Genomic DNA, 25,855 nt, shown 5'->3' with positions numbered 1-25,855 from the left:
TCCTTGTGTTGTGAGTCGCGAGGACCTGAGTTTGAATCCAACTCCCGCCACATCTTGCGTGTCTCCCCTCTCTCTCTGCCCTGGGTTTCCTGTCTCTCTCGCATGAAGTGCTTTCTTCTTGTACGACATCTCCAGAGTTGTTGAAAGAGAGGAAATGTGGGGCATCCCGTGTCGTAGAGATAAACACTCGCCCTCCAGAGACCCTGGTTCAATTCCCGGCTGCGGTGCCTCCGGCCTGGCCGGACGCTCCAACAAACACAGTTGGCAGTGTTTGTGTGTAGGAAGCCTGCAGGCGATTGTGTCCTTGTCACTGCACTAGCGACCCCTACTGGTTGGTAGGGGCGCCTGTTCTCCGGGGGAGATTGAGTGGGTGAACCTCCCTCTGTCAAGTGAAAGTAAGCAGATTTTATTGGGGTCCAGATTTTATTGGGGTTTCGAACCGACAACTTTTTTATGAAAGACCTGCTCCACGGTTCTAACTTATTTAATTAATTAATCTACAAATAAAGTGGTGAGGACCTTTTTATTTGGAAACGCACAGTAGTAGAACTGCAGATTTTTCCTCTTTTAGTTCTGGCTCAGTTTCCGCTATCCCCCATCTATTTCTCTCTCTCTCTCTCTCTCTCTCTCTCTCTCTCTCTCTCTCTCTCTCTCTCTCTCTCTCTCTCTCTCTCTCTCTAACTCCCTTCTCTGTCTCTCACCCACCCCTTCCCCCTCTCTTTGTCAGCTCTGAGCAAGCAGGATGTGTGTGAGTGTGTCACAGGCTGTAGGAGTGTCAAGGTCACTGGAACAGACACACACACACACACACACACACACACACACACACACACACACACACACACACACACACACACACACACACACACACACACACACACACACACAGGATCTCACCGTGTTGAGAAAGAAAAACTGTTATTGCTCAAAGAAAGTGTGCAGTGAGTTTTTTGGTTTTAAGGAGAGAGAGAGAGAGAGAGAGAGAGAGAGAGAGAGAGAGAGAGAGAGAGAGAGAGAGAGAGAGAGAGAGAGAGAGAGAGAGGCAGAGTGGTGTGAGGGATAAGATAATGTGAAATATCTGTCTCCCCATTCAGCTGCTGCAACAGGCAGTAAGCTGAGCTCCAAACTCACTGCATGCCTCTTACTAACTGGCCACACGCCTTGGACAATCTGTGTGTGTGTGTGTGTGTGTGTGTGTGTGTGTGTGTGTGTGTGTGTGTGTGTGTGTGTGTGTGTGTGTGTGTGTGTGTGTGTGTGTGTGTGTGTGTGTGTGTGTGTGGCATGCGGGACTGGACATTTGAAACATTAGCATGTGATTGTGTTGCCTCAGCGTGGCAGGGTGGCTAGGGGGAGGTCATGTGAGGGCTGACCCCTGAAACAGCTGGAGGAGTCTTATCTTCCATTCACATGTTCAATATGCTGCTCCATTGTCACACGTGGATTGAATGAATATCCATAACAGAGTGATAGTTCATCATTTATCTATATACTAGAGTTTCGGGGGGCTACGCCCCCCTCAACCCCAGCCGCGCACGGGGCTTTGCGTTTGTTGGTCCCTCCGTGTCCCTGTGTCTGTATCCGTGTAGCGGCAGCACAGAGTGGGCAGTATAGATGGGGATTATGGCTGTTAGAGGCATGTACGCGCACGGGGCCCGCGTGGGCGTGTGTATATGGGGGTAGACAAATTGTGTAAGTAACATTTGCAAAAAGGGAAAAAAAAAAAAAAAATTGTAAGAAAGTGTAATGTAAAAGTTACAAAATGATGAAAAATAAGTAGAAGAAATTATATTTTGTATGTTTCGCGGACCACCAGGGGGTCCGCGGACCCCCTGGTGGTCCGCGCGGAAATCGTGGGATGAAAATTTCCAAAAGGAAAAAAAAAAAAAAAAAAAAAAAAATATGAAGGTGGTTGCTTGTTTTTCTGAAAGCTGGCGAATGGCAGCCCTTTCTGCAAGATGGCGGCCGCCTGGTGTTGTTGTGAGTACGTGTATTTGGGGGGGGGGTTGCACGGGGCGGTCCTGCCATTACGTTAGTTACTGTAGTTGCTGTGGAGCTACATAGTTCTCCAGAAGACACACACAAACATACACCATCTACAATGGACGAACTGAGCAGCAATATAGACATTCACCACACGAACGTGCATTGTTGACAAAGTGATTGCACAGCCGCTGCAGGCATGACAACCAGGTTAGCGTTAGCGACATGGCAGCTATCACAGCGCCCTGTCCGTCGTGCTGCAACTGCCTGTGATGGCTACAGCAGTAACAGCAAGCTGTCTGCGATGCCATTGTCTGGAGACTGCTCTTAGCGTGACACGACCAATGAGAGTGAGCGCTGTAGTTGTTGCTAAGATACGGTGGCGTCTCTGCCCCATAGCTTGTAGATCTCTCACACATGATTGGCGTAGGCTGCGTTGCCAGGTCTGACTTTGTGTCTAAGCAATGGTGGGCTTATTTTTGCGCGCCTTTGGGCTCGTTTGCATTGTGCGCACGGCAGCGCTTGTTTAGCGTACGTCAGCGCGACGTGGCAACGGACGTGGCAACGTGAAAGGTGATTGGCTGGTGAAAAGAAACACCCGACGTTACACCAGAAATGGTGCCTGGAGAAAATGGTGACCAAAAAAAAAGTTTGGAAAAAAAGGAAAAAAACCCCGCAGCGGCTGCCTGCTGTTGTGGTGATGAGGTCGTGCGCACGGTAAACGGTACGAAGCTGCCTCCCCTTCCGTTTTGTCCGACATTTGGTGAGTAGAATTAATTATGTTGCGCGGTGGAAAAGGTGTAGTGAACAGTGAGATGTCCCCTACGCGAGGCGTAAATTCAGTGCGGCCGCCGTGGCGAGTCAGTAGGCGACATGTGGTCTGGCGGTGCGTTGTTTATCCGATAACAGAGCTGTGGGGTGTCACCACCGAGGGTGCGGAAGTTGCTCGCCATTTATATAGTTAGATATCAGAAGTTTATATTTTCTTAATCACTTGCACTGTACCTAATATGTTTTGTTTGTTTCCACTACTGCATTTGAGGAGCAAACTAAGGCTGCAACAATCAATTATTTTCTCAGCGATTACTCTTTCGATTACTTTTCTAATAGATTTAAAAAATATATGTGAACAAATCACTAAAACCTAGGGCCCTTGAGCACGACACTGAAGCCCGACCTGCTTTGACATAAGTAATGTATTGTAAATGTTCTGTGTGTAGCTTTTTGTCCCCTAATATCCTCATGTGTTTCTTCTGGTCATTCAGCAGCGATGGAGCGTCTGGTGAATGAGCTTGGTGTTCTGTTGAAGATGCTGGAGCTGGAGGCGGTCAGCCCTGCCACCGCAGACAAGATGGCCTCTGTACGCAACCTCCTGGAGACACTGCAGCCCAAAGGTAGAGAGGATGGAGATACTTTAAAAACCTTTATTTAACCCATTAAGACCTGAGGCCGCGTCTAAAAAAATTCTAAATCCGAAAAAAAAATCGGAAAAAAATATGAAAAAATAATTTTCACGATTTTTCAAAATAGTGACACAGATGCTTTCCAGGTCTTAATGGGGTAAACAATGCTATCCCAAGACCTGTGTCTTCACCATAGACAGTAAAAAGTATGGACATCGTTACGCCCATAGCCTCTACAGACCGTAAAATGAAGCCTGTTTTTCAACTATTTCAAATCCGCCGTCTTTCTATATCCTATGCACTCGGAAATGAATGCTATTGGTTGGGACCAGAGCGGGGGTGGGGAATGAATGCTATTGGTTGTGTAGCTTGTCAGTCAAATCATCATAAGGTAGCCACGCCCCTCCTATAGCAAGCATACCCTACTTTATCATACATTTTAACATAAATTAACGCATATCATGGGGATTGAGAGAAGACTTTAAACTAGCGACTGGAAGCATATAGTATTTATGACAATGTTTATTAAGGTAATAAAATCAGAAGTTCCGCAAAAACCCATCCGCTCGAATGGAGCTTCATTACTTCTGACACCAGCAGGGGTAAAACAGCGAGACTACAGGCCATTCATATGAACTGTCTTTTCCTATATAGACTCAATTTACAACTCGGAAGCTGGCCCCTTCGTCTTCACACACTATACAATATGTTCATATAACATTCTTACATACATGCAGTACAGCAATCAAAAAAAGTGCTCCAGGCGGGGAGAGAGAGAGAAGGCGGTAAGAAGGGTACAGGTGTGATAATTCAGTTCCATTACACGGCAAAACCCTTACACTAAAAGTCCTTACACTTGTCCTTACAACTGTTGTTTGAGTACATCCACACAGAACTCTATTATGTGACGATAAAGCAACACCATTTTTAGATTTGTAGATTTGTCTCTGCGAATAAAGGCATCAATCTGTCTGAATGAGGTCAATGTGAATAGTTTTGATGTGAAATACTCTCATAAGGCCAGCGATTTTGTTTTAAGTTCACACCACATGACAGTTAATCGCCTCTGATGTACTTCTGAGCCAGGCAAAATGGCTTGAGAAACACTCATGCTGTCAACCAATATTGGCTCTCTTATTGAAAAGCCAATTCTAAAACCAACACTTGCCAACTAGCTGCAAATACACTTAATAGATGTGAGTCTTTGATTTAGTCTTAGGTCAGGTTTAGGTCTGGCACAGTGTCATAACCAGGACGGGGAAGCTGTGCTACATCTTTGCTAATTCTTTTGAGGGGGAAAAAAAGTCTGTTGAGCTCCTAACATTTTTGGAATAAATGAGAAATATATTGGGAAAATATCAGGACACACAATATGACCTGTTTTTGCAGAACCTGCTCCTTCTTTGTAAAACCAGTAGATAAAATAAATGAAACAATCTAACACAAACAGAAAGACATTTGATTATTAGAAAATGTGTGAAACATTCTTATTCTTTTTTTATTTTTCCCGATTACATTGTCTTATATTGCCTATATTGGGCATAGCCGTGGCAGCCATTTTGTGGTGCCACAGATAGAAAACCCATTCGTTTTCAAAGAATATTTGAATATTGAATTATATTATATACTATATTGAATAAATTCAATTTTTTTGCGGTTTTCAATTTTTTTTTGACACAGAATCAAATGTTCTATGGTCATGATTCACCAGGTGCCTGGATGGCTTGGTTTCAGGCTTAAAATTGTTTATATAAATATTTTCGGAAATCTCTATGTGAAAAATGTATGGGTTTTCTATACTTGACACCACAAAATGGCCACCACTGCTATGCCCTTATGTCCAAAATGAGGACATGTCGAAAGTGGTTAAAGTCATCCACTAAGGGATTTTCCCTTCCAGAATGTGTGCGTATCTTCAAGTTCCTAGCATATTTGTGTGCACAGGGGAAATGAAGTTGGTTGTGATTCTAATCATGATATGTGACCAACAGTGGCCTCCAGCACACAAGACAAAGCCCAGGGCTAAACGTGGTAGATCCTTGTTTATCTCTGCTGCATACGGATGAAGGGGAGGATATAATCATGGATGTGAGAGGATAACATGCTGTAAGATTATAATTAGTGGACTTAGAGGAAGGACAAAGGTAAAATGACTGTGTGTTCTTGAACAAGCAGCAAATCCCCAGCAAGCTCCCAGGAGTGGTGTTCTGTGGCTGGATCCAAACCCAGACCTCCACATGGAGGGAACGACAGGAAAAGAAAGAGGAATTTCCCTTTGGGATGAATGCATACTCTAAATTTAAAAAAATCTAACAAGCAGTGGTGTAGAGTAACTAAGTACATTTACTCAAGTACTGTACTTAAGTGCAACTGTGAGGTGCTTTTTTAGGCAAATATTGTACTTTTACTCCACTGCAATTATTTGAAAACAAGTGAGCTTGTAGATCTGCTATTTTCAAAAATACCAATACCATATACAGTACCAATAGTTTTGTACTTTTACTCAAGTACATTTTGAATTTGTGACTTTTACTTGTATCAGAGTACTTCTACATTGCGGTATTGATACTTTTACTTAAGTAAACATTTGAGTACTTTTTCCACCCCTGCTAACAAGCAACTGAACCACTGTCGGGATATTATTTACTGTTTAATTTAAGGTCAAAAGACCCTGCAGTAAATTGTGGTTTTCTTACAATGCATAAAACAAAAGCCGATTCAGAAAGTCTTTCTGGCTAGTTGTGGCAATGGAGTGTTGGCAATCACACACATTAAGTTGCACGGCTGTAATTAGCCATATTCCCTGTGCTAGAGAGAGGCTTGTGTGTGTTTTGCTGTCTGACATACCGGTAAGCCCTCATGGCACAGCTGACCTAACTGAAAACACCAGCTCAGGGCAGGAATCACAACAGTTTCTCTGTACAAACAGAGCTCAGTCTAAAGACCATGATAAGAGTCCCCTCTTTTGAACGAACCATAACGAGTTCAAGCAATGTTCTACATTTCAAACGTTCAATTGCCCCAAAACCAGTAAGCCACAAATATAAACAAGGATTTAACTAGAACACAATTTGCAAAATGTGATTTCACGAATGAAGGTGATACTTGGGTTTGCAAGGCTAATTGGGTCATTACAGATGGATTAGGAAACGTGTACCGGGTACACCACAGAAATCTTGCTTGGCCCTCAGCACTTGGACTGCCCGGGAATTAGCATGGTGAAAGAATCTTACATTTTTATCCCACGATTTTGTAACCCATTTTTTCACCCAGTGCCAATTGCCTATGTAATCCTGGGCGCTACTCTCCCTCTGCCAGCCTAGGGAGAGCCCAGAACTGAGCTCATGCCTCCTTCAATGCATGAGGAGCTAGTTAGCCGCTTCTTATTACCTGACAGTGGTGAAAGAACGTTTAACTAACATCTCTAGATATGCGTAGTCAAAGTGCACTAACACTATATTAACAGTATATTAACAGGTATAACATTTTTCAAAATGTACATAGACAATCTACCCTCAGTAGAATATGTATACACACACGCACGCGCACACGCACGCGCACGCGCACGCACACACACACACACACACACACACACACACACACACACACACACACACACACACACACACACACACACACACACACACACACACACACAGGAGTCTGTTACATAACTCATGTCAAACTGGGGGCCCTTGAAATGAAGGTTTAGAATCACTGGACTACAGAATGTCCAGAAGGTCTCAGTGGTGCTGATAAAGCTGTTCTCTGGGTCTGTCTGACCGCTGTTGCAACAACTTGAGAGAGAGAGAGAGATGTGATTTATGGCTGTTAACCATGTTCTTGGGGGGAACATTAACCAAAAATAGCCGATCTACAAGCTCACAAGCATGGTGAGCTTGTAACTCGGCTATTTTTGGGGCGGAGAGATTCGGTGTGTAGACGGAAAAAGTGGACGGAAAGTGCAGTTGTAAACAGTGTCAATTTCGTTGACTAAAACTATGACGAAAAATGTTCGTCGACTACCTTTTTTCACTGACAGAATGAAATAAAAACTAAACTATGATGACTAAAACTATCTAACTAACTATATATTGACAATTTCGTCAACAAATAAAAACTGGACTAAAATGTTGGTGAGGGACGAATGGAGACGAGATCCAGAATATGACTAAAACTAAATGGAATTTTGTTCAAAAGACTATGACTAAAACTAAATCACAATTTGCTGTCAAAATCAACACTGGTTGTAACTCAAGTCCAGATCTCTGAGACTACAGTACAGGGGTTTAAGTGTTTTTTTTTATGTTTCACTCCTCTCAATTCTCTTCCAGGGAACGGCTCCGACGTCTACATGAACAGCTGTCTGTACAGCAACGGCACCAGCTTCGTGGAGTCGCTGTTTGAGGACTTCGGTGAGCAATAAATCAATAGACAATCACAGAGGAGTGTAGAGCCACGTAATGAGAGGCTCTCTCCCACCAGCTTTAGACAGAGATTCCTTATTTGTGGGCGGAAATAAACGTATAATCACACAGAATAATTATCGCCATGACTAAATATAATAGCTATCTGATCTTTTCTCATCTCAGTTCATGATGATGATGATGATGATGATGGTGATGATGATGATGGTGAAGGTGACTAACTGTCTTTCTTGCTACACCAGACTGTGATCTGCACATGCTCAGTGCGTCCCCCGTAGAGCAGAAAGAACAGCAGAAAGAGGAGGAAGAGAAAACTCACCTGAATAAATCTGTAAGTCTGTCTATCTTTCAGTCAGTCACAGTACAAATAATTACAGTTCATATATTATGCAGTAGGCCTAGACCTATTAAACTCATGACCTATGAGTTTCTTGACCTATGAGTTTCTTGACCTATGAGTTTCATGACCTATGAGTTTCATATATTATGCAGTAGACCTGTTAAACTCATGGCCTATGAGTTTCTTGCTTAGCAACCGTAGAAACCTGTATATGCCCTAAATATAAGCTGCGTGCTTGCTCCCATAGTAACAGAGACGGATGTTATAATAGATAAGATAGGGAGAACTAAAGAAATGTTTAGCCCTCGCCACCAGCACACAAGATGGATAGTAAACAAGGAACGCTTTCATTCTATTGATCGAGGGGAATATTTATATTTTTCAAGTAATTCAGAAAGGGGTTCCAGGAAACATAAAATAGGTATTTTTGACCTCTTAGGGCGAATTCGATTTTTTTCAAGCTTAAGGAAGTACATTATATATTTGATCCATCTTAAGTGTGATGGCGGTGTGGATTTTTTCCATTCTAATTAGAGTATTATGCGTCTTGCAGGGTTGTGAACGCCATGGCATCTAGTGTTATTTTGTTTAGGTGATTATTAGTCCTTGCAAGTCCAAAGACTGCGATCAGTGGGCACGGTTCTATGTGTGTTTCAAACATTTCCGAGAAGGCTTTAAATAATATTGGACAAGAAACATGACAGGCTGGAGCATTGCCAGAACATACTGAATGTGTGTTGCTGGAGCAGCCTTACAACGCTCGCAGGTTGCAGCTGTCTTTGTACATTTTACTCAGTCTTGATTTTGTCCAGTATGTGCAATGTAGTAGTTTAACTGAATAAGTGCATGTTTGGCACACATGGATTTGTTTCCATTCAACCTCAGAAAAACTGTGATACAGATCTGTTTCCCATTGTGTTTTTATTTTTGAGATAGATGAACCTTATACATTTTATATCTGGCACGCAAGCATATAGAATATTTGAGTTAGGTTGGGCGAGACCGATTAGAAGCATGACCTTATTGACCTGTGGACTCAGAGGAGAAGTCACAGCAAGGAACTGTGAGTCTTCAAGTGACCACAAGTTGTCAAAGAAGTGAATAACAACTTTGAAATTGTCCAGACATGGTCTGCCATCTTAGAAATACTGGCTGTTTTCTCTGTCCAAGAGTGAAGAATCTTGTGAATTGAACCGCCCCGTTTTATGCTTGTACTGAAGATCTGCTATTTTTTACTATTTTAGAAAACTTTAATCATGTTGTGTTGAAATCGTAATGAATATATCTAAAAGGAATAATGTTGTATTTATATTTTCTTATTCATTCTTCGGCTTGCAGAAGTTAATCATATAACATTAACTGCCTGTTTGAACTGTTGGGTTTGACCTGTGGTTGTGATTGGTTGGTTCCCCAGACACCTACGGACACACCCCCTCCCGTGCCGATCACGCCCCTTCCTGACGATTACTATGAGGAGGCGGTCCCCCTGGACCCTGGCTCCACCCCTCAGTACTTCAGTACCACCATGCATAGTTAGTCTCACACACACACACACACACACACACACACACACACACACACACACACACACACACACACACACACACACACACACACACACACACACACACAGATACAGATATTGACTGATTGATTGATTGAATACTTTATTAATCACAAAATGTAAATGTAAATGTAGGTACAGTAAAACCTCTCCTCTCCTCTCCTGTAGGTTGTAGTACTAGTAACTCAGTGGAGGACTCCTACTATGAGGATGCAGAAAGTAACTACCCCAGCACCAGGCTCAACGGTCCTCCTAAAAACTCCTGTACGTCTGTCTGTCTGTCTGTCTGTCTGTCTGTCTGTCTGTCTGTCTGTCTGTCTGTCTGTCTGTCTGTCTGTCTGTCTGTCTGTCTGTCTGCCTGCCTGCCTGTCTGTCTGTCTGCCTGTCTGTCTGCCTCCGTCATGTTTACTGTACTGAACAACTGCTATATGATGGATACTGTAGATGGATGAAAGGGTAGTATGGTAGGGAGGGATATGAATGGATGGATGAATGGATAAATGCATTGAAGGGCGGGATGGATTCGTAGACAGATGAATGGGTGATGAGTACATGATGAATGAACTGAATGATAGATGGATGGATACAGTGGTGTAAAGTAACTAAGTATATTTACTCAAGTACTGTACTTAAGGTATTTTTATTTTATTATTATAGTATTTCCAATTTTCTGTACTTTTACCTCTACGCTTTAGTTATTTATTTAGTTTTATTTATTGTAGATTTTGATTATTATTAAAAAACAAACATTACCCACTTCAGCCCTATATACTGTACATTTCGGCCTTTTGAAAAGAGCCGATCTGCAAGCTCACAATGCGTCGCGATGCGACGCATTGTGAGCTTGTAGATCTGCTATTTTCAAAATATTTCTTTGAAAACTTGTGCACACTTGTGAAATGGGACATTCTGCATAGTGAGTACTTTTACTTTTGGTACTTTAAGTACATTTTGATGCCAATATTTTTGTGCTTTTACTCAAGTAAATTTGAATTCCGGACTTTTACTTGTAACAGTAGTATTTCTACATTTCAGTATCGATACTTTTACTTAAAGTAATACAATGCAGGTCCACAAATAATGATTTTTAGCAGCCTCTGCTGGTCATTACCGTCACTGCAGGCCGTTCGTTTATTCCTCCGTTACCTAGAATTCCATTTGTTTTTACCAGAAGACGGAAGCGTTTCAAAAAGCGTTCTTTTAATTGTTTTATACTATCTGTGGATCGTTTCTCTTAGCCAGTGGAGCTTTAGTTAACGTGAGCTGTGTTTTCTTTTTCTGTTGTTTTTCGATCTTCAAATCCTACAATCTCTTAAAAACAGCGTGAGATTCCTTTTTGTTTATAGCGCGGTAGTTCCTGGCCAAACAGGAAACCGGTGCGGTAGTTCCTGGCCAAACAGGAAACCGGTGCATTTCCCTTTCAGTTTTCTGGCCGGATGACGTCATTTTCGCGGGAAAGGCTCACCGAGCCACCTTTTCAATAGAAATTATAATAGAAAAGGCTTTCGGGGGTGAAATTCATGGGGTGGGTGTTGTGAAACATTTGCCACTCACAAAAGATATACAATTTAACTTTAGTTTTGTTGAAAAAGTTACCTAGTATAACTTTAAGTGAAAAATGTGAGTACTTTTTCCACCACTGGGTGGATATAAATAGATTCATGGGTGGATCTAAACTTGCTTGTTAACGTGTTGTCACGTTCATCTCCTAGACAACGACTCGGACGCCCTGAGCAGCTCCTACGAGTCTTATGAGGAAGACGAGGAGGAGGCCAAGAAGCTACGAAGAAGATGGGCCTCAGAGGAGAGCTCAAACGGACCGGTCAAAGACTGCCGCATCTGCGCCTTCCTGCTTCGCAAGAAACGCTTCGGCCAATGGGCTAAGCAGCTGACGGTCGTCCGTGACAACAAGCTGCAGGTAGCGGGATATACGTTTTATTTGTATTTTGTATTTGTGATATTCTTTAGAACAGTGGCTAAAAGTGGCTGGTATTTAAAGGGATAGTTCACCCCCAAAATGATGTTTTTGTCGCATTCTTATAAGACAATAATTTGATGACCGGCAGCGGTTCCGGTAGGAGACACAAAGAGTCTCCTTTGTGTCTCCTACCCTCCGGAACCGCTGCCTACCGGTCCACTGGTCATCAAATTATTGGCTTATGAATGCAACAAAAACTAAATTATATTTTTCCACCCTTTCCTGAAAAATACAAATGATGGATCTTGTATGAAAAGAAATATTTACACCTGTGACAATAAAACTCTCTCTCTCTCTCTCTCTCTCTCTCTCTCTCTCTCTCTCTCTCTCTCTGTCTCTCTCCACTTCTTTTTCTCTCTCTCCCCCACTCTCTCTCTCTCTCTCTCTCTCTCTCTCTCTCTCTCTCTCTCTCTCTCTCTCTCTCTCTCTCTCTCTCTCTCTCTCTCTCTCTCATATTACTGTACAGTGCTATAAGAGCATCAAAGACCCCACGCCTCACACAGAGCTGCCGCTGAACCTGTGCAATGTCATCTACGTCCCCAAGGAGGGCAAGAAGAAGAGGCACGAGCTGCGCTTCTCTCTGCCCGGCGGGGAGGCTCTGGTGCTGGCCGTACAGAGCAAAGAGCAGGCCCAGCGCTGGCTCAAGGTACTTACTGTACTTACTGTACTTACTGTACTGTCAGCATGGAGAGGGGAGAGAGTATGGGGAGCAGTGGTGGTAAAAGTACTCGCATGTTTTACTTAAGTAAAAGTATCAATACTGCAATGTAGAAATGCTCTGTTACAAGTAAAAGTCCGGAATTAAAAACATACTTGAGTAAAAGTACAAAAGTATTGAAATATACTTAAAGTACCGAAAGTAAAAGTACTCATTTTGCAGAATGTTCCATTTCAGAAGTTCAAAATGTATAAAAAATCTTTTGAAAATGGCAGATCTAATGTAGATCTGCTATTTTCAAATGGCCAAAATGTATATAGGGCTGAAGTGGTTAATGCGTTTTCTAATAATAATCCAAATCTACAAAGTAACTAGTAACTAAAGTTTTCATATAATTGTAGTGGAGTAAAAAGTACAATATTTGCCTCTGAGATGTAGCGAGTAGAAGTAAAAGTACTGCAAATTAGAAATACTCCAGTAAAGTAACAAATACCTCAAAATTGTACTTAAGTGCAGTACTTAAGTAAATGTACTTCCCACCACTGCTGTGGAGAGGGTTGGGGCTGGAGAACATGACGTCGTTGTCGGGTGGATACTTTATACGTCCAAAATCGTTACTTTTCAGGAAATGTAAAAAACTAGAAGTTCGGGCCGCTACGCGGCCCGAACGTCTAGCGTGACGCGTCGTTCACTTTGCAGTGCCACCTTACAGGCACCTCACAGTGTGAGAGAGAGTTTTGTGCTCTCCTAAATCCACGGCAGGCTTTGAAAGTACCCACTTCAGAAAGAGGTGACGTGCATCACCTCTCCAATGACCAAAACCCACTTTGTGATTACTCAGACCTGGTATGGCAGACCTGTGGGGAGTGTGCAGTGGTGTACAATGTGAAAAGATAGTTGAAATCGCAGGAGATGAAGTTAGCAGTTTATTTGTGTAAAGGGTCGTCGGCGTGGGTTGTGTTGAGGATGGAAGCCGCCGAACTGGTGCATCCTACCTATTTATAGGTAGGATGTGATGTCATGCTGTCGTGAGATTACGTCACACTGGCGTGTCTCATCGTGATGTCACGACCGTGATGTCATATGACGTCACACTGGCTACATACAACGTTACAACGTACATACTGACAACCGACATGGCGCAGGATTCAAATTGTATATATAGATAACCTGTTTTCCAGAGGATCCAGTAGTAGTTATTATTTAGTCACAACGAGCTCTGATTAATTCTTTCCGTTGGTTAAATAGCTATAAAACATACAGACGGACTTAACCACCTGTACTTTCACCATAGTATTTAGTTTATTTTTTCAAAAGTAGAGAGAATAGCAGAACTACAAGCTCACACTGTTGACGATGTCGGGCAGCAAAAAACATAAAACAATGAAATATGGAGATACAAGGTTTGTACTACCAGACAGCAATGAAGGATGATTTCAAAACAGAGCATACAATCTCTGCTGCGTCATTGCATAGCAATTGAAGATTATTTTACTACATACACTTCATTTCATGAAGCTTATGCAAATTAAAACCGAATGCCTCCCGGGAGGATTTTGTGATGAAAACATTTAATCAGCGAGTCACACATTCACAGGAAACTGTTATTGGTCAAACAGCAGAATCAGAATGTAATACCTAACAAAGACATTTGTCTTGTAAGGTATGTGGATCGATCACACTGAATGCTATAGTAACATCTAAATTATTTACAACTTATTTACTCAAAATAGCTGTAAACTGCAGACTCACTAATTTTTCACTGCAGTCTAAAAACTCACCTCTAAACTCTACCTCACCCCCTAGAACTCCTCATTCCTTGTACAGTATCTGTGCTTGCCGCTTAGTTATTTATAGATCCTAGCTTGCTATGCAGATGTGTTGGTTACTCGTTCACTTATGTTATTTAGATAGATATACTGTTTGCTTGACCACTAATGCTATTGTAAGTGGCTTGGTGTAGCAGTGAAAGTAGGTCATTACATTATATTATTGCACACGATGAAGATGCACAGTACACAGAGGATAGTAATATTACATTCCACAATGTATGTACCCAACCCGGTATGAACAAATGAATGAACTCGCACACATGGAGTACACTCACACAGAGTGTGCAGTACAGTATATACACATTCTCATGCCAGCATGCAGCCCTGATGAATGGTTTCATATCAGTGAAGTCAGAGCCAAGGGATCTGTGCCTGGCTGGAAAAAACTTTAATACTGTACATTCCAGATTACAGTTTTAGGTGTGATCCTGGTACAGTACATTCACACCAACACTCTGAGGGATAGAGGCCTGAGAAAACAAATACGGTCGACCTTCAGACTCAAGTATTAGCTTTCCCTGATTAATGGACAGAGAGCGCCATTATTCTGGTTCAGGTTGTTTTTTCTTCCTTTTATGCGGGCGACACGCACGCACGCACGCACGCACGCACGCAGGCACGCACGCACGCACGCACGCACGCACGCACGCACACACACACACACACACACACACACACACACACACACACACACACACACGCACACGCACACACACGCACACACAACATGTGGTAGTGAGGCTTATGTATGTGTGTGTGTGTGTGTGTGTGTGTGTGTGTGTGTGTGTGTGTGTGTGTGTGTGTGTGTGTGTGTGTGCGTGTGCGTGTGTGTGTGTGCAGGTGGTCCAGGAGGTGGGCAGCCAGGCCAGCAGTACTGATGGAGTGGAAGGAGCTCCCTCTCCTATCATACAGAGGAAGATGGAACTGGACAAGGTGTGTGTGTGTGTGTGTGCGTGAGTGTACGTGTGCGTGTGAGTTTGAGTTTGAGTGTGCGTGTGCGTGTGTGTGCACGTGAGTGTACGTGTGCGTGTGAGTTTGAGTGTGCGCGTGAGTTTGAGTGTGCGTGTGCGTGTGTGTGCACGTGAGTGTACGTGTGAGTTTGAGTGTGCGCGTGAGTTTGAGTGTGCGCGTGAGTTTGAGTGTGCGCGTGAGTTTGAGTGTGCGTGTGCGTGTGAGTGTGCGTGTGCGTGTGAGTGTACGTGTGCGTGTGAGTGTGCGTGTGAGTTTGAGTGTGCGTGTGAGTTTGAGTGTGCGCGTGAGTTTGAGTGTGCGTGTGCGTGTGAGTGTGCGTGTGAGTTTGAGTGTGCGTGTGAGTTTGAGTGTGCGCGTGAGTTTGAGTGTGCGTGTGAGTGTACGTGTGCGTGTGCGCGTGAATTTGAGTTTGCGTGTGTGTGTGCGTGCATGTGCGTGTGCGTGTGTGTGCGTGTGTGCACTTGTGACCTCTCTAACGCAGTGTTGATCTGCAGCAGGTGTTCCTGGTTCCTGACAGGCCGGCGTCTGACTCGGACAGCGGGCCCACAGGGGACAGTCTGTCCACTGGACACACACAGGGACAGACAGCCGGACGGGACGGCACTGACACGCTGAGTATGTGTACCATCGCAACCTGTGCTCATCTACTTTCATCTTTTGTTTTAGACTTTTAAAAGTCTCATTTATACTTGGTTGCGTATGGTGTCTTGCACCGAAAATAGCAGATATACAAGCTCACAATGCATCACGGCTATTTTCGGTGCGAGACTCCAGCCCACAACTATCTCCCTTGGTGTTTTAACTTTGCTGCTGTCACTGCTATGACACTTGAATTTCCCTCTGGGGATCGATAAAAGGTTTCTATATCTTATGATTTATCTTACCTTAGTGGTAGTAGCTAGCAGTAATAGAGGTAGTTGTAACAGCAGTAGTAACTGTAGTAGCAGGAGCAGCACCAGTGATAGTAGAAGCAGTAAATAGAAAGCGCTCAGTATAGATAGCAGACCAGCCAGACCTGAAGTTGGTATTTTTACAAAGACAAACATACAAGAAAAGGCAAACTGAAATTGGTGAGGAAAATATTACATCATCACAGTTTTACATCAGTATAGGCCTGTCACAATTATTACATAATCGTCTAATAGTAATTATCTTTGCATAATCGCTATAATCGTTTCCATGTTGAAAAATGTCCACACATTTTCAAATATTAAACAACAACAGAAATAGCTGATCTACAAGCTTACAGCGCGTCACTTCATGACTTGTGGATCAGCTATTTCTGCAGTTTTTACATGTATAAAATGATTAAATATGTCAATAATGTCTTTGTATATTTAAGTGATTTGTCATATCTGCCCTGTACAATGTTTTATTACGAAGCCTAAAATGGAAACATTTTCTTTTATTCATAATGTTCCGATGTTCAATGGCAAACACAATTACGTTAATCGCAATTATTTGAGTGACAATTAATCATTAACTTAAATTTGTAATTGTCACAGCCCTATTGCAGTAAGTAATTTGATATTTTATGAAAGTTGGAAGATCATTATGTCAGTCAGTGACAGTTACACAGTGTAAAGGACACAGGGTCGTCTATTATACTGTAGCATACATTTATTATATGAAAAAGTTGAACTTTGCATCTATGGAAAACTGCAGTCGCCTACTTCCTGTACTAGATAGATATTTTATGCAGGATGTAACCTTCAGTGACTTTCACTTGAGCTTTCCATTATGCCACTCACTGACAATGGAAGTTACCATCAAAATGTAATCATTTCTTCTCTTCCAAATAACATGTGAATCCACACATTATGTATTGAGATATTTGGCCACATAACAGACAGACAGATAAAAAGGGTGAAAACATTAAAACTGTATATACAGTAGTACTACATGTTCTAGAAGTTGTAGTAATAGTAACAGTGGTAGCAGTAAGAGTAAATATTATCAGGTTACGGATACAACTACTACTAACTATTATCCTGTTGATATAGGAGAGAGAAGTGTGTGTCTGTGGATTCAGTGAGGGGAGTTATGAATATAGGCCAAAAGGAAACATCATTGTTGTTCTAAACTGTTTACTGGCCCAGAGGCTCTGAACCCAGGGAGACATGAGAGAGAGAAGGACAGAGAGACAGGAAATGAGGCGCTAGCTGATATGACATCCTTCCTGTCCTCTTCCTGCCATTGTCTCCCAGTGACATCACAGGAAGGTCAGAGGGCAGAGCGTTGCAGCACCTGGTTCGCGCAGTCGCTACGCAATTTTGTTTGCATAGCATTTTGTTTCTTTTTTCTTCTTCAAAACCAATTGGTATGACATTGTTCATTGAAAGTTGTGTATTGTCATTCTTTTTGCCATTTCAAGTCATTTATAGAAAATATTATAATTTTTGTCAGGAGGTTAAGTGGCCCTTTGGGAAGCGGAAGTTTCACTAGGCAGTCTCGGTTCGATCCCTGACTCTTCCTGGCTTTGTATGGAGGTGTCCTTGAGCAAGACACAGTAACTGCTCCTTTCCTTGCATCGTTTCCTCTGCCATCTGTGTGTGAATGGGGAAATAAAACGCACATTGTAAAGCACTTAGGATGAAGCTGCTATAGAAATGTAGACCATTGACCATTTATAGTAAATGTGCTCGGCTCTCTGTGTTGTAAATCAAGTGGGGAAAAAATGGTTTTACAAACACAATCCATTTCAGATCACAGGTTTTTGCTTTAACCATCTGCCACACAGGAGTCAGTTCCTTTAGATAGATACTGTACTGCAATAAAAAAAAATGCATTGCTGAATTGCCCACGTTTCAACATATCCCCACTTTCTATGTTGTTGGCTTTATGGTGTAAACTAAGGTTGGGTAATATATCGTTATTATATCAACATCGTGATATGAGACTAGATATCCTCTGCGATTTTGGATATTGTGATATCATGATATGGTATGGAAAGTGTTTAATCACTTAAGCCTTGCTATATATATATATATATATATATAACTATATAAATGGCGACCGACTTCCGCACCCTCGGTGAGGACACCCCACAGCTCTGTTATCGACTAAACAACGCACCGCCAGACCACATGTCGCCAACTGACTCGCCACGGCGGCCGCGCTGAATTTACGCGTCGCGTAGGGGACATCTCATTGCTCACTACACCTTTTCCACCGCGCAACATAATTAATTCTACTCACCAAATGTCGGACAAAACGGAAGGGGAGGCAGCTTCGTACCGTTTACCGTGCGCACGACCTAATCACCACAACAGCAGGCAGCCGGTGCGTTTTTTTTTTCCTTTTTTTCCAAAATGTTTTTTTGGTCACCATTTTCTCCAGGAACCATTTCTGGTGTAACGCCACCGCCAGCATGCGCTGGGTTGCCAGGTTTGCACAGCCAGCGCCAGAAAGAAGCAACCACCTACATCAAACAAACAACACCCATCCCAAGGGCCCCTCCCTCTTCTACGGGGGTCCCCACGCGCCCCTACACTTACAGGGGGTCCGGCCACCAGCGGGCTGACCGCGGACCCCCTGCATAACTATTACATTCTCTCCCTACATGCCTCACTTACACCTCGCTGAAACTCGCGCCCGCCGCGCTTACAACACGCTCACCTGGCAACACCAACACCCCTCCCTCCACCCCCTCTTCCTCACCACCACGCCACTGCATACAGTCGGCACAACGTCCCTTCTCCACACACACACACTCACACACACACATGCTTCTACGCCGCCAACGCTCACCAACACGTCGCCAACGCGCAACAACAGTTCTGCATTGCTGCGTCTCTTCTCCACCACCACGCTCCATTCAGGTCACTACAATGTCTACACACGCTGCCTCTACTTCTTCCTGTACTTACAGCCACACTATCCGCTCCCCTGTGCACGTCGCCACGCTGTCTACTCTTTACCTCCCTCTCTGCCTCATAGCAAGTTAGCAACAGCCTCCACAGCACACACTGCTACCTCCCCCCCCGCCTGTTGCACGCCTAACACTCACCTCCATCCCCAATATACACGCGGCCACGCTGGGCCCCGTGCGCGGCTGGGGTTGAGGGGGGCGTAGCCCCCCGAAACTCTAGTATATATATATATATATATATATATATATATATATATATATATATATATATATATATATATATATATATATATAATATATATATTTTATTGTAAGCTTGTAGATCTGTGAACTTGTACATCATACACACAATAATTATATTATCGTCACAATATCAATATTGAGGTATTTGTTCAAAACTATTGTGATTTTTGATTTTGTCCATATCACCCAGCCTTAGAGCAGTGTTTCCCAAACACTGGGTCGGGACCCATGTTTGGGTCGCAGACGTATTTTTATGGGTCACAATTAAATATTGCCTTTTCTTCTACATTTAAAAAAATAATATTTCAAAAGATTTTTTTAAAAGTGTCCACCAAAAAATTATCCACAATTGTTCCAATCCAAAAGATTTTTATAAAGAATTTCAGAACGTTTCAACAAAAATAAATAAATAAGAAGAAGAATATAATTGTGAAAAACTTGTTGGAAATGTGAGCTGGTAGAGCAGCTATTTTCACTATTAAATAGGGCTTAAAGAGGTGGTGCCATGGTTTTGCACTTTTTCTGTTTTTCATGTGTCTATGAGGTTGATAGGTTAAGCCCCCTGGTGGTGTTTTTATGGTGTTTCATGTCTTCTCTGACTATTTTGAGTTTCTACTTGGAGGCTGAAACCTTGAGGGTCAAACGTGCCAATAGAAAAACAGCGCTTTAGTGACATAGTAAAAACATACCCTCCCCCTCATTATCATAACACAACAGGTGTGGTGGGCAAGAGGAGGAGGAGGGACTAGGACAGGTGGGTGGTGCTAAGGTGGTGGAGGAGGTGCTAAGGTGAGAACCAGGTATACTTAATGAACTGGAGGCGTGTCCACATAAAAACATAATTTTAACAATTTCTGTACACTTTTTTGAAAAAAATCTTTCTCCTAGTATAACCATAATACCTGATGATTATGTTTTAGGGGGGGGGAAATCACTGAAAATCACGGCACCCCGTCTTTAAGTGGTTAATTCATAATGTATTTTTGTACTTTTAGGTCCCGGGGAGACACACATTTATACTTTGGGTCTCAGCTGAAAAAGTTGCCCTAGTGTCTGTCAAAGTGCTCCTTCACTGTCCCATCCTCTGCAGCTCTGTCTGACTGGGCTCCATTTGTCTTCCAGACAGGGGGAAACGCGGGGCGTTCTCGGAGCTGACAGGGTCCATGAGCAGAGCAGCGGGGAAGAAGATTAACCGCATTATCAGCTTCTCCAAACGAAAGCCCCCCTTGCCGGGAGACCCCCCGTCCTCCTCCTCCTCCACCCACCAGGACAACCCCCGCTGCGGTGAGGTCAACAACGTGATTAGTAGCCGCTTTGACGGGCTGATTGATTGAGAGTTTGTTTGTTTATTAGGTTGGCTTCACACTGCGTTTCCCCCAAACAAACGTGGGGGGTTTCAAGATGTTTTCTGCGAACAAAGCAAAACGTGAAGCTGCAATCCGTAACTTATTTCAGTGAGTAAAATAGTATTATAACCAATCTGAGCTTAGAGTAGATTGAAAAAAGTAATGAACCAAGTGGAGACCCCTGGGGGATACCGGTCAACCGAAGAATAGCTATATATTCTCCCCTGGTCAGTGTGGTAGAAATGTATCATGGGTAGGACATAAAAGTTGTGGATTGTGGCTTTAAACATAGGAATATTGTGCTCTTTTAGTTTACTAGAGGTTCAGGTGATATGCCTATATACAGTAGCCTAGTGACTTTGACCAGTTTCACTTTCAAAACCTTTGCATCATGCATGTCACACAAACAGAAAGCGGCACACACCAATGGTTTTGATAATGTGGCTTGTGTAAGTTAAATGGTGGATTTGTGGATGGGACTCTATATGAAAAAACGTGTTATATCAACAAAACGCATCGCATTCTGTTTGTGTGACACCTACTGTATGGGCGTATCAGGTTTGTTTATGGTTATGTCTGAGTCATAGTGACATGCCTATATATGGCCCAGCAAGCACAATGACGCCATGATGACGCCCGGTCATCACCCCGGTGACGTTCAGGACTAGGCCAGATCACAGCCCATATGGGGATGATCTTTACGTCATTTACAGGACGTCATCACCGGGACATTATTATGGACATTTGGACAGCAATTTTGGGTGATGAGAAATGTGTTTAGATGACGTCCTGGAAGTGACGTTTTTGTGGTTTGTTGAAATCAGGTGATAATCTGGGCCAGATCTGACTTGTCTTGGTTTGACTTGATCTAGCCCCAATCGAGACGTCACTGATTGGTCCGGGTCCTGACTGTGCTTGCTGGGGGGTGTATCTGGTTTGTTTATGGTTATGTCTGAGTCATAGTGACATGGCTGTGGTCCGCCCAGTAGCCAATTTTAATATAGGATTTGGTTCTTTCTTTGCGTTCAACACAAAACACGGCTCCCCTGACATTTACAGTAGCACAGACATGTTAGCACATGACATGATGGTGGCAGCTATTCTCCACATCTCCAAACAACACATACTGTGTAGTCTGTACATGTTTAGCTGAGGTGACTCCGGTTGGAAGTGTGTCATGGAAGTTTACTATTAACTTGTGTGAGCTTGCTACACCCACCAAAAAATTCCACAAGAGTGAAAGCATGATGAGTCAAAGTTTTATTGAAAGCTTTGAAGAGAATTCAGCCCAGCATTGTGTCAATGACGGTGTGTCAGTGAGTTCGCCCCAGCGTGTCATTTTGAGGCGCTTTCTAAGACCATTTAAGTGGGTGTCTCGTGTTATGCGTACAAACGTGAGCTGTGATTGGCCTACTTATGAGGTCATAACAACAGTAAGTGCATGTGTCAAACATGTCCTTATCTTTGTTTGAACAAACAGAATAAACAGTACACTCAAACAGCAAACTCTAAAAATGGCCTCTTACTCTAGCTCTACACAGAGTCAACACACTGGAACATAAACAAAATACACAGTTTGTGACCTACAATATGATACCGACAATTACACAGAAAGCTTTAGAAGTATCAATGTCTCAAGAATGAACACATTGAACCCTAGTTTGCCTATTCTGGGGGAAAGATTAGCCCAAAATAGCAGATACAAGCTCATAACGTGTTGTGTTGCGGCGCGTTGTGAGCTTGTAGATCTGCTATTTCCGGAGAGATTTGGTTGGAGGGAAGAAGGAACAGACCAAGTACAGAGCCAACTCGGGTCAAGTTTACTAAGTATAGTGGGTTTAGTGGTTAAGAACACATTAGTCTCAAATTAATCACATCCATATTTCATATAGTTTCCTCACTGAACCCCAAATGGTCTACTTTACCAGGTTGAGGTACAAGTTCACTTTGTTTTTGAATGACACTATTATTATGCGGGTTATTGATTTGGAGTTTTGGGACAATGGGTGTTTACACAATGGTTCCTGCTTCAACACAATGAATATCCCTCCATTGTGTAAACTTGTCCATTTGGAAAATGAGAAATAAAACTAATACAACTTTTGTAAGCCATGTAAGGCAAAGGTGATTAGACATTAGACGACAAAAGCACCTGTTCTAGCAGTTTGTTTGTTTAATTCATTAACATGTGTTAGGTAGTTTTAAGATAAGATAAGGGATACGTTCAGATTCAACTTGAATGATCCCCGAAGGGAAGTGAAGTCATTTCCGTCGTCAATATTTAGATATTAGCAACAATAGAAGGAAGAAGACAAAATTAGAGCAGACAACGATCTTCTGTAAACAGCAGAGTGGGCATAGATACAGCATAATACACTATGCAGGCATTACATGCAACAAGGAAATGTTGAGGATCTGTATACAGTGAGTCAATGTTATTTATATAAAGCCTGTTTAACAACAAATGATTTTCCACCGAATTGCTGTGCAAAAATAAATAGCCCAAATATACATGGGATATGTATGTCCAGACAAAGGACAACAACACTCAACAGTGTGTCAATACAATATGCAGGTCAGGCCAGTTGAATGATTAAACTATTTCAAGATCTTGTGCATAGAGGTACGTTTTTGCACTAATATGGCCAGTCATACTGTATGCGTACATTAAAGTTTAATGATTAAACTGTTTCAAAATGTAGTGCATAGTGGTACGTTTTTGCATTAGTATGGCCAGCCATACTGTATACGTATGTTAAAGTTTAATGATTAAACTATTTCAAAATCTTGATTTAACAACTTAAACCCTATAGACTTAGTTGACGTGGTCCCTCAGGGACCTGAGCTCTGCTAAAATTTCCATTTATGCCAAAAAATAGCTGACCTTCAAGCTCACAACGCTTCGCAACACATCACATTGCTGTGAGCTTGTAGATTGCCGAATGTTCACCCCATAATAGAGACGCTATTGTTCAAGTCTGCACAAGATCAGTGGAAAATGAATGCAACATATAGACAGCTACAACTGTGCACCATTTTTCTTCTGAGTGTGTCCCACAGTAACAGACACCGGGTGTGGAGATCGGGGTGGGAATAAAGTTCATGTGCCAGTCCTCTATGTTGTGGTGTGTTGAGAGATATTGTTACTCTGACCACAGGGAGTGGGTGTGTGTGTGGCCTCTCCTTGTTCACTATGTACAGTATATCCTCAAAGATCATTTCAGTTTACGATCCATGTATTTCATGCTACACAGCAGTCCAAATGTATAGCCTGTAGGGAGCAATGCTGTTTGAAATCACATCATTCAGGAAGTGGAAAAGTCCCAGAACTGACAAGAAATGAAAGTGCTCTAAATCATGACGACTGCAGTTCCTGGTTTTAAATGAACTATGGCCATAGAAGACTTTAACCAAATACAGTACTGTAAGCCCCATGAGCTGATCTTCAAGCTCACAACATGTTGCGTTATGATGCCTGATGTAGAGCTCAGATTAAAAAAAAAAAAATTGCACAAAATAACAGTGGTGGAAAAAGTACTCAAATATTTTACTTAAGTAAAAGTGTCAATACTGCAATGTATAAGTACTCTGTTACAAGTAAAAGTCTGGATTTTTTTTTAAAAATTAGTAAAAGTACAAAAGTATTGGTATCAAAATGTACTTAAAGTACCAAAAGTAAAAGTACTAAAATGTTTGAAAATGGCAGATCTACAAGCTCACAACGTGTCGCGATGCAACGCGTTGTGAGCTTGTAGATCGGCTATTTTCAAATAGCCAAGGTATAAAATAGGGCTAAAGTAGTTAATGTATGTTTTATAATGTAATCATTTATATATAGTAACTAGTAACTAAACTTTTCAAATAATTGTAGTGGAGTAAAAGCACAACATTTGCCTCTGAGGTGTAGCGGAGTAGAAGTCAAAGTATTGAAAATTGGAAATACTCCAGTAAAGCAAAAGTACCTCAAAATTGTACTTTAAGTACAGTACTTGAGTAAATGTACTTTGTCACTTTACGTCACTGCAGAATAGGGGACACCAGGGTCAATGTGTTTAAACTTGCCTGCACTGACATCATTGTCCCTTCCTGTCCTGTGTGTCCACAGGCTACTTGAGTGTGTGTGTCAGCGGGTCCTGGAGGGATCGATGGTGTGCGGTGCACAGTAAGACCCTCTACCTGCAGAGGGACCCCAGGGACCAGCGGCCCCCGGTTATTTCGGTGCCCCTCGGAGGGGCAGAGGTGGTGCCCGGGGGCCTGGGACCCAAACACCCGTTTGCCTTCCGCATCCTGCAGGGAGGGAACGAACTGGTGGCTTTGGAGGTAGGCTACATCACAGCAGGGGTTCTCAGTCTTTTTCCTGCCAACTGGACCCCTAAATTGATATATATTTGGGCGCGGACCCCCATCTGAAAATGTTTTGTGCCAGGGACCCCCGGAAGAGAAGATTTGTGTTAAAAAAAATCAAGTTTATGCAAAATGTTCCAATACTCTTTTTTAAATATTCAAAAACAGCAGATGTACAAGCTCGCAGCGTGGCACGAAGTAACGCGCTGTGAGCTTGTATATCTGTTATTTTCAGAGCGCAAACATAACATTGTTCTCACAGACTGGCATTTACAAGCTCACAACGCGTCGCAGCACAACGCATTGTGAGCTTGTAGATCTGCTATTTTCAGAGCGCAATACCCGCGCAAACATAACATGTGTGTGTGTGTGTGTGTGTGTGTGTGTGTGTGTGTGTGTGTGTGTGTGTGTGTGTGTGTGCGTGTGTGTGTGTGTGTGTGTGTGTGTGTGTGTGTGTGTGTGTGTCTCCACCAGGCCAGCTGTTCAGAGGATATGGGTCGCTGGTTGGGTGTATTGTTAGCCGAGTCGGGCAGCGCCACCCTGCCCGAGGAGCTCCATTACGACTACATTGACGTGGACACTCTCACTGATATAAAACATGCTGCCAGGAACTCCTTCCTGTGAGTCACACATGTCTGTCTGTCTGTCTGTCTGTCTGTCTGTCTGTCTGTCTATTTTCACAATATTTAACTGTGGAACGGATAAAAAAAAATTGGGGGTCCCCAGTTCAAATATGATTATTTTGGGGGGTCGCGCCCTGAAAAGGTTGAGAACCACTGTCATACACATTAAACATTATTGGACATGTAAGTTAAATGACTGTGTTTTTCTTTTTCTCAATCTTTGAGTTGATTGGAGACACTGTTCTGCTTTGTAATAAGCCCAACCAGGGACATG

At 42.6% G+C, this 25,855-nt stretch overlaps 1 protein-coding gene across 5 annotated transcripts in view; it reads left to right on the top strand.

Annotated features, from left to right (window-relative positions):
* The window catches only part of LOC311056666 (actin filament-associated protein 1-like 1), a 45,156-nt gene that overhangs the window by 9,004 nt on the left and 10,297 nt on the right, over window positions 1-25,855 (top strand). For 2 of the 5 annotated variants that reach the window (XM_084073463.1, XM_084073461.1), the window contains exons 1-13: window positions 1,708-1,977; window positions 3,246-3,374; window positions 7,718-7,798; window positions 8,053-8,141; window positions 9,565-9,682; window positions 9,883-9,978; window positions 11,427-11,632; window positions 12,159-12,338; window positions 15,023-15,115; window positions 15,649-15,769; window positions 20,391-20,552; window positions 24,720-24,934; window positions 25,433-25,578. In XM_084073463.1, the coding sequence (XP_083929589.1) occupies window positions 1,956-1,977; window positions 3,246-3,374; window positions 7,718-7,798; window positions 8,053-8,141; window positions 9,565-9,682; window positions 9,883-9,978; window positions 11,427-11,632; window positions 12,159-12,338; window positions 15,023-15,115; window positions 15,649-15,769; window positions 20,391-20,552; window positions 24,720-24,934; window positions 25,433-25,578 (1,658 nt within the window). In that variant the 5' untranslated portion in view covers window positions 1,708-1,955. Of the gene's footprint in view, window positions 1-1,707; window positions 1,978-3,245; window positions 3,375-7,717; window positions 7,799-8,052; window positions 8,142-9,564; window positions 9,683-9,882; window positions 9,979-11,426; window positions 11,633-12,158; window positions 12,339-15,022; window positions 15,116-15,648; window positions 15,770-20,390; window positions 20,553-24,719; window positions 24,935-25,432; window positions 25,579-25,855 lie in introns of those variants that run through there. The other 3 variants (XM_084073462.1, XM_084073464.1, XM_084073465.1) reach the window with 3 other exon arrangements.

This window comes from Gymnoscopelus microlampas (assembly GCF_963454915.1).
Source record: "Gymnoscopelus microlampas genome assembly, chromosome: 12".
Classification (NCBI taxonomy): domain Eukaryota; kingdom Metazoa; phylum Chordata; class Actinopteri; order Myctophiformes; family Myctophidae; genus Gymnoscopelus; species Gymnoscopelus microlampas.
This window is presented reverse-complemented; position numbering and strand designations above follow the sequence as displayed.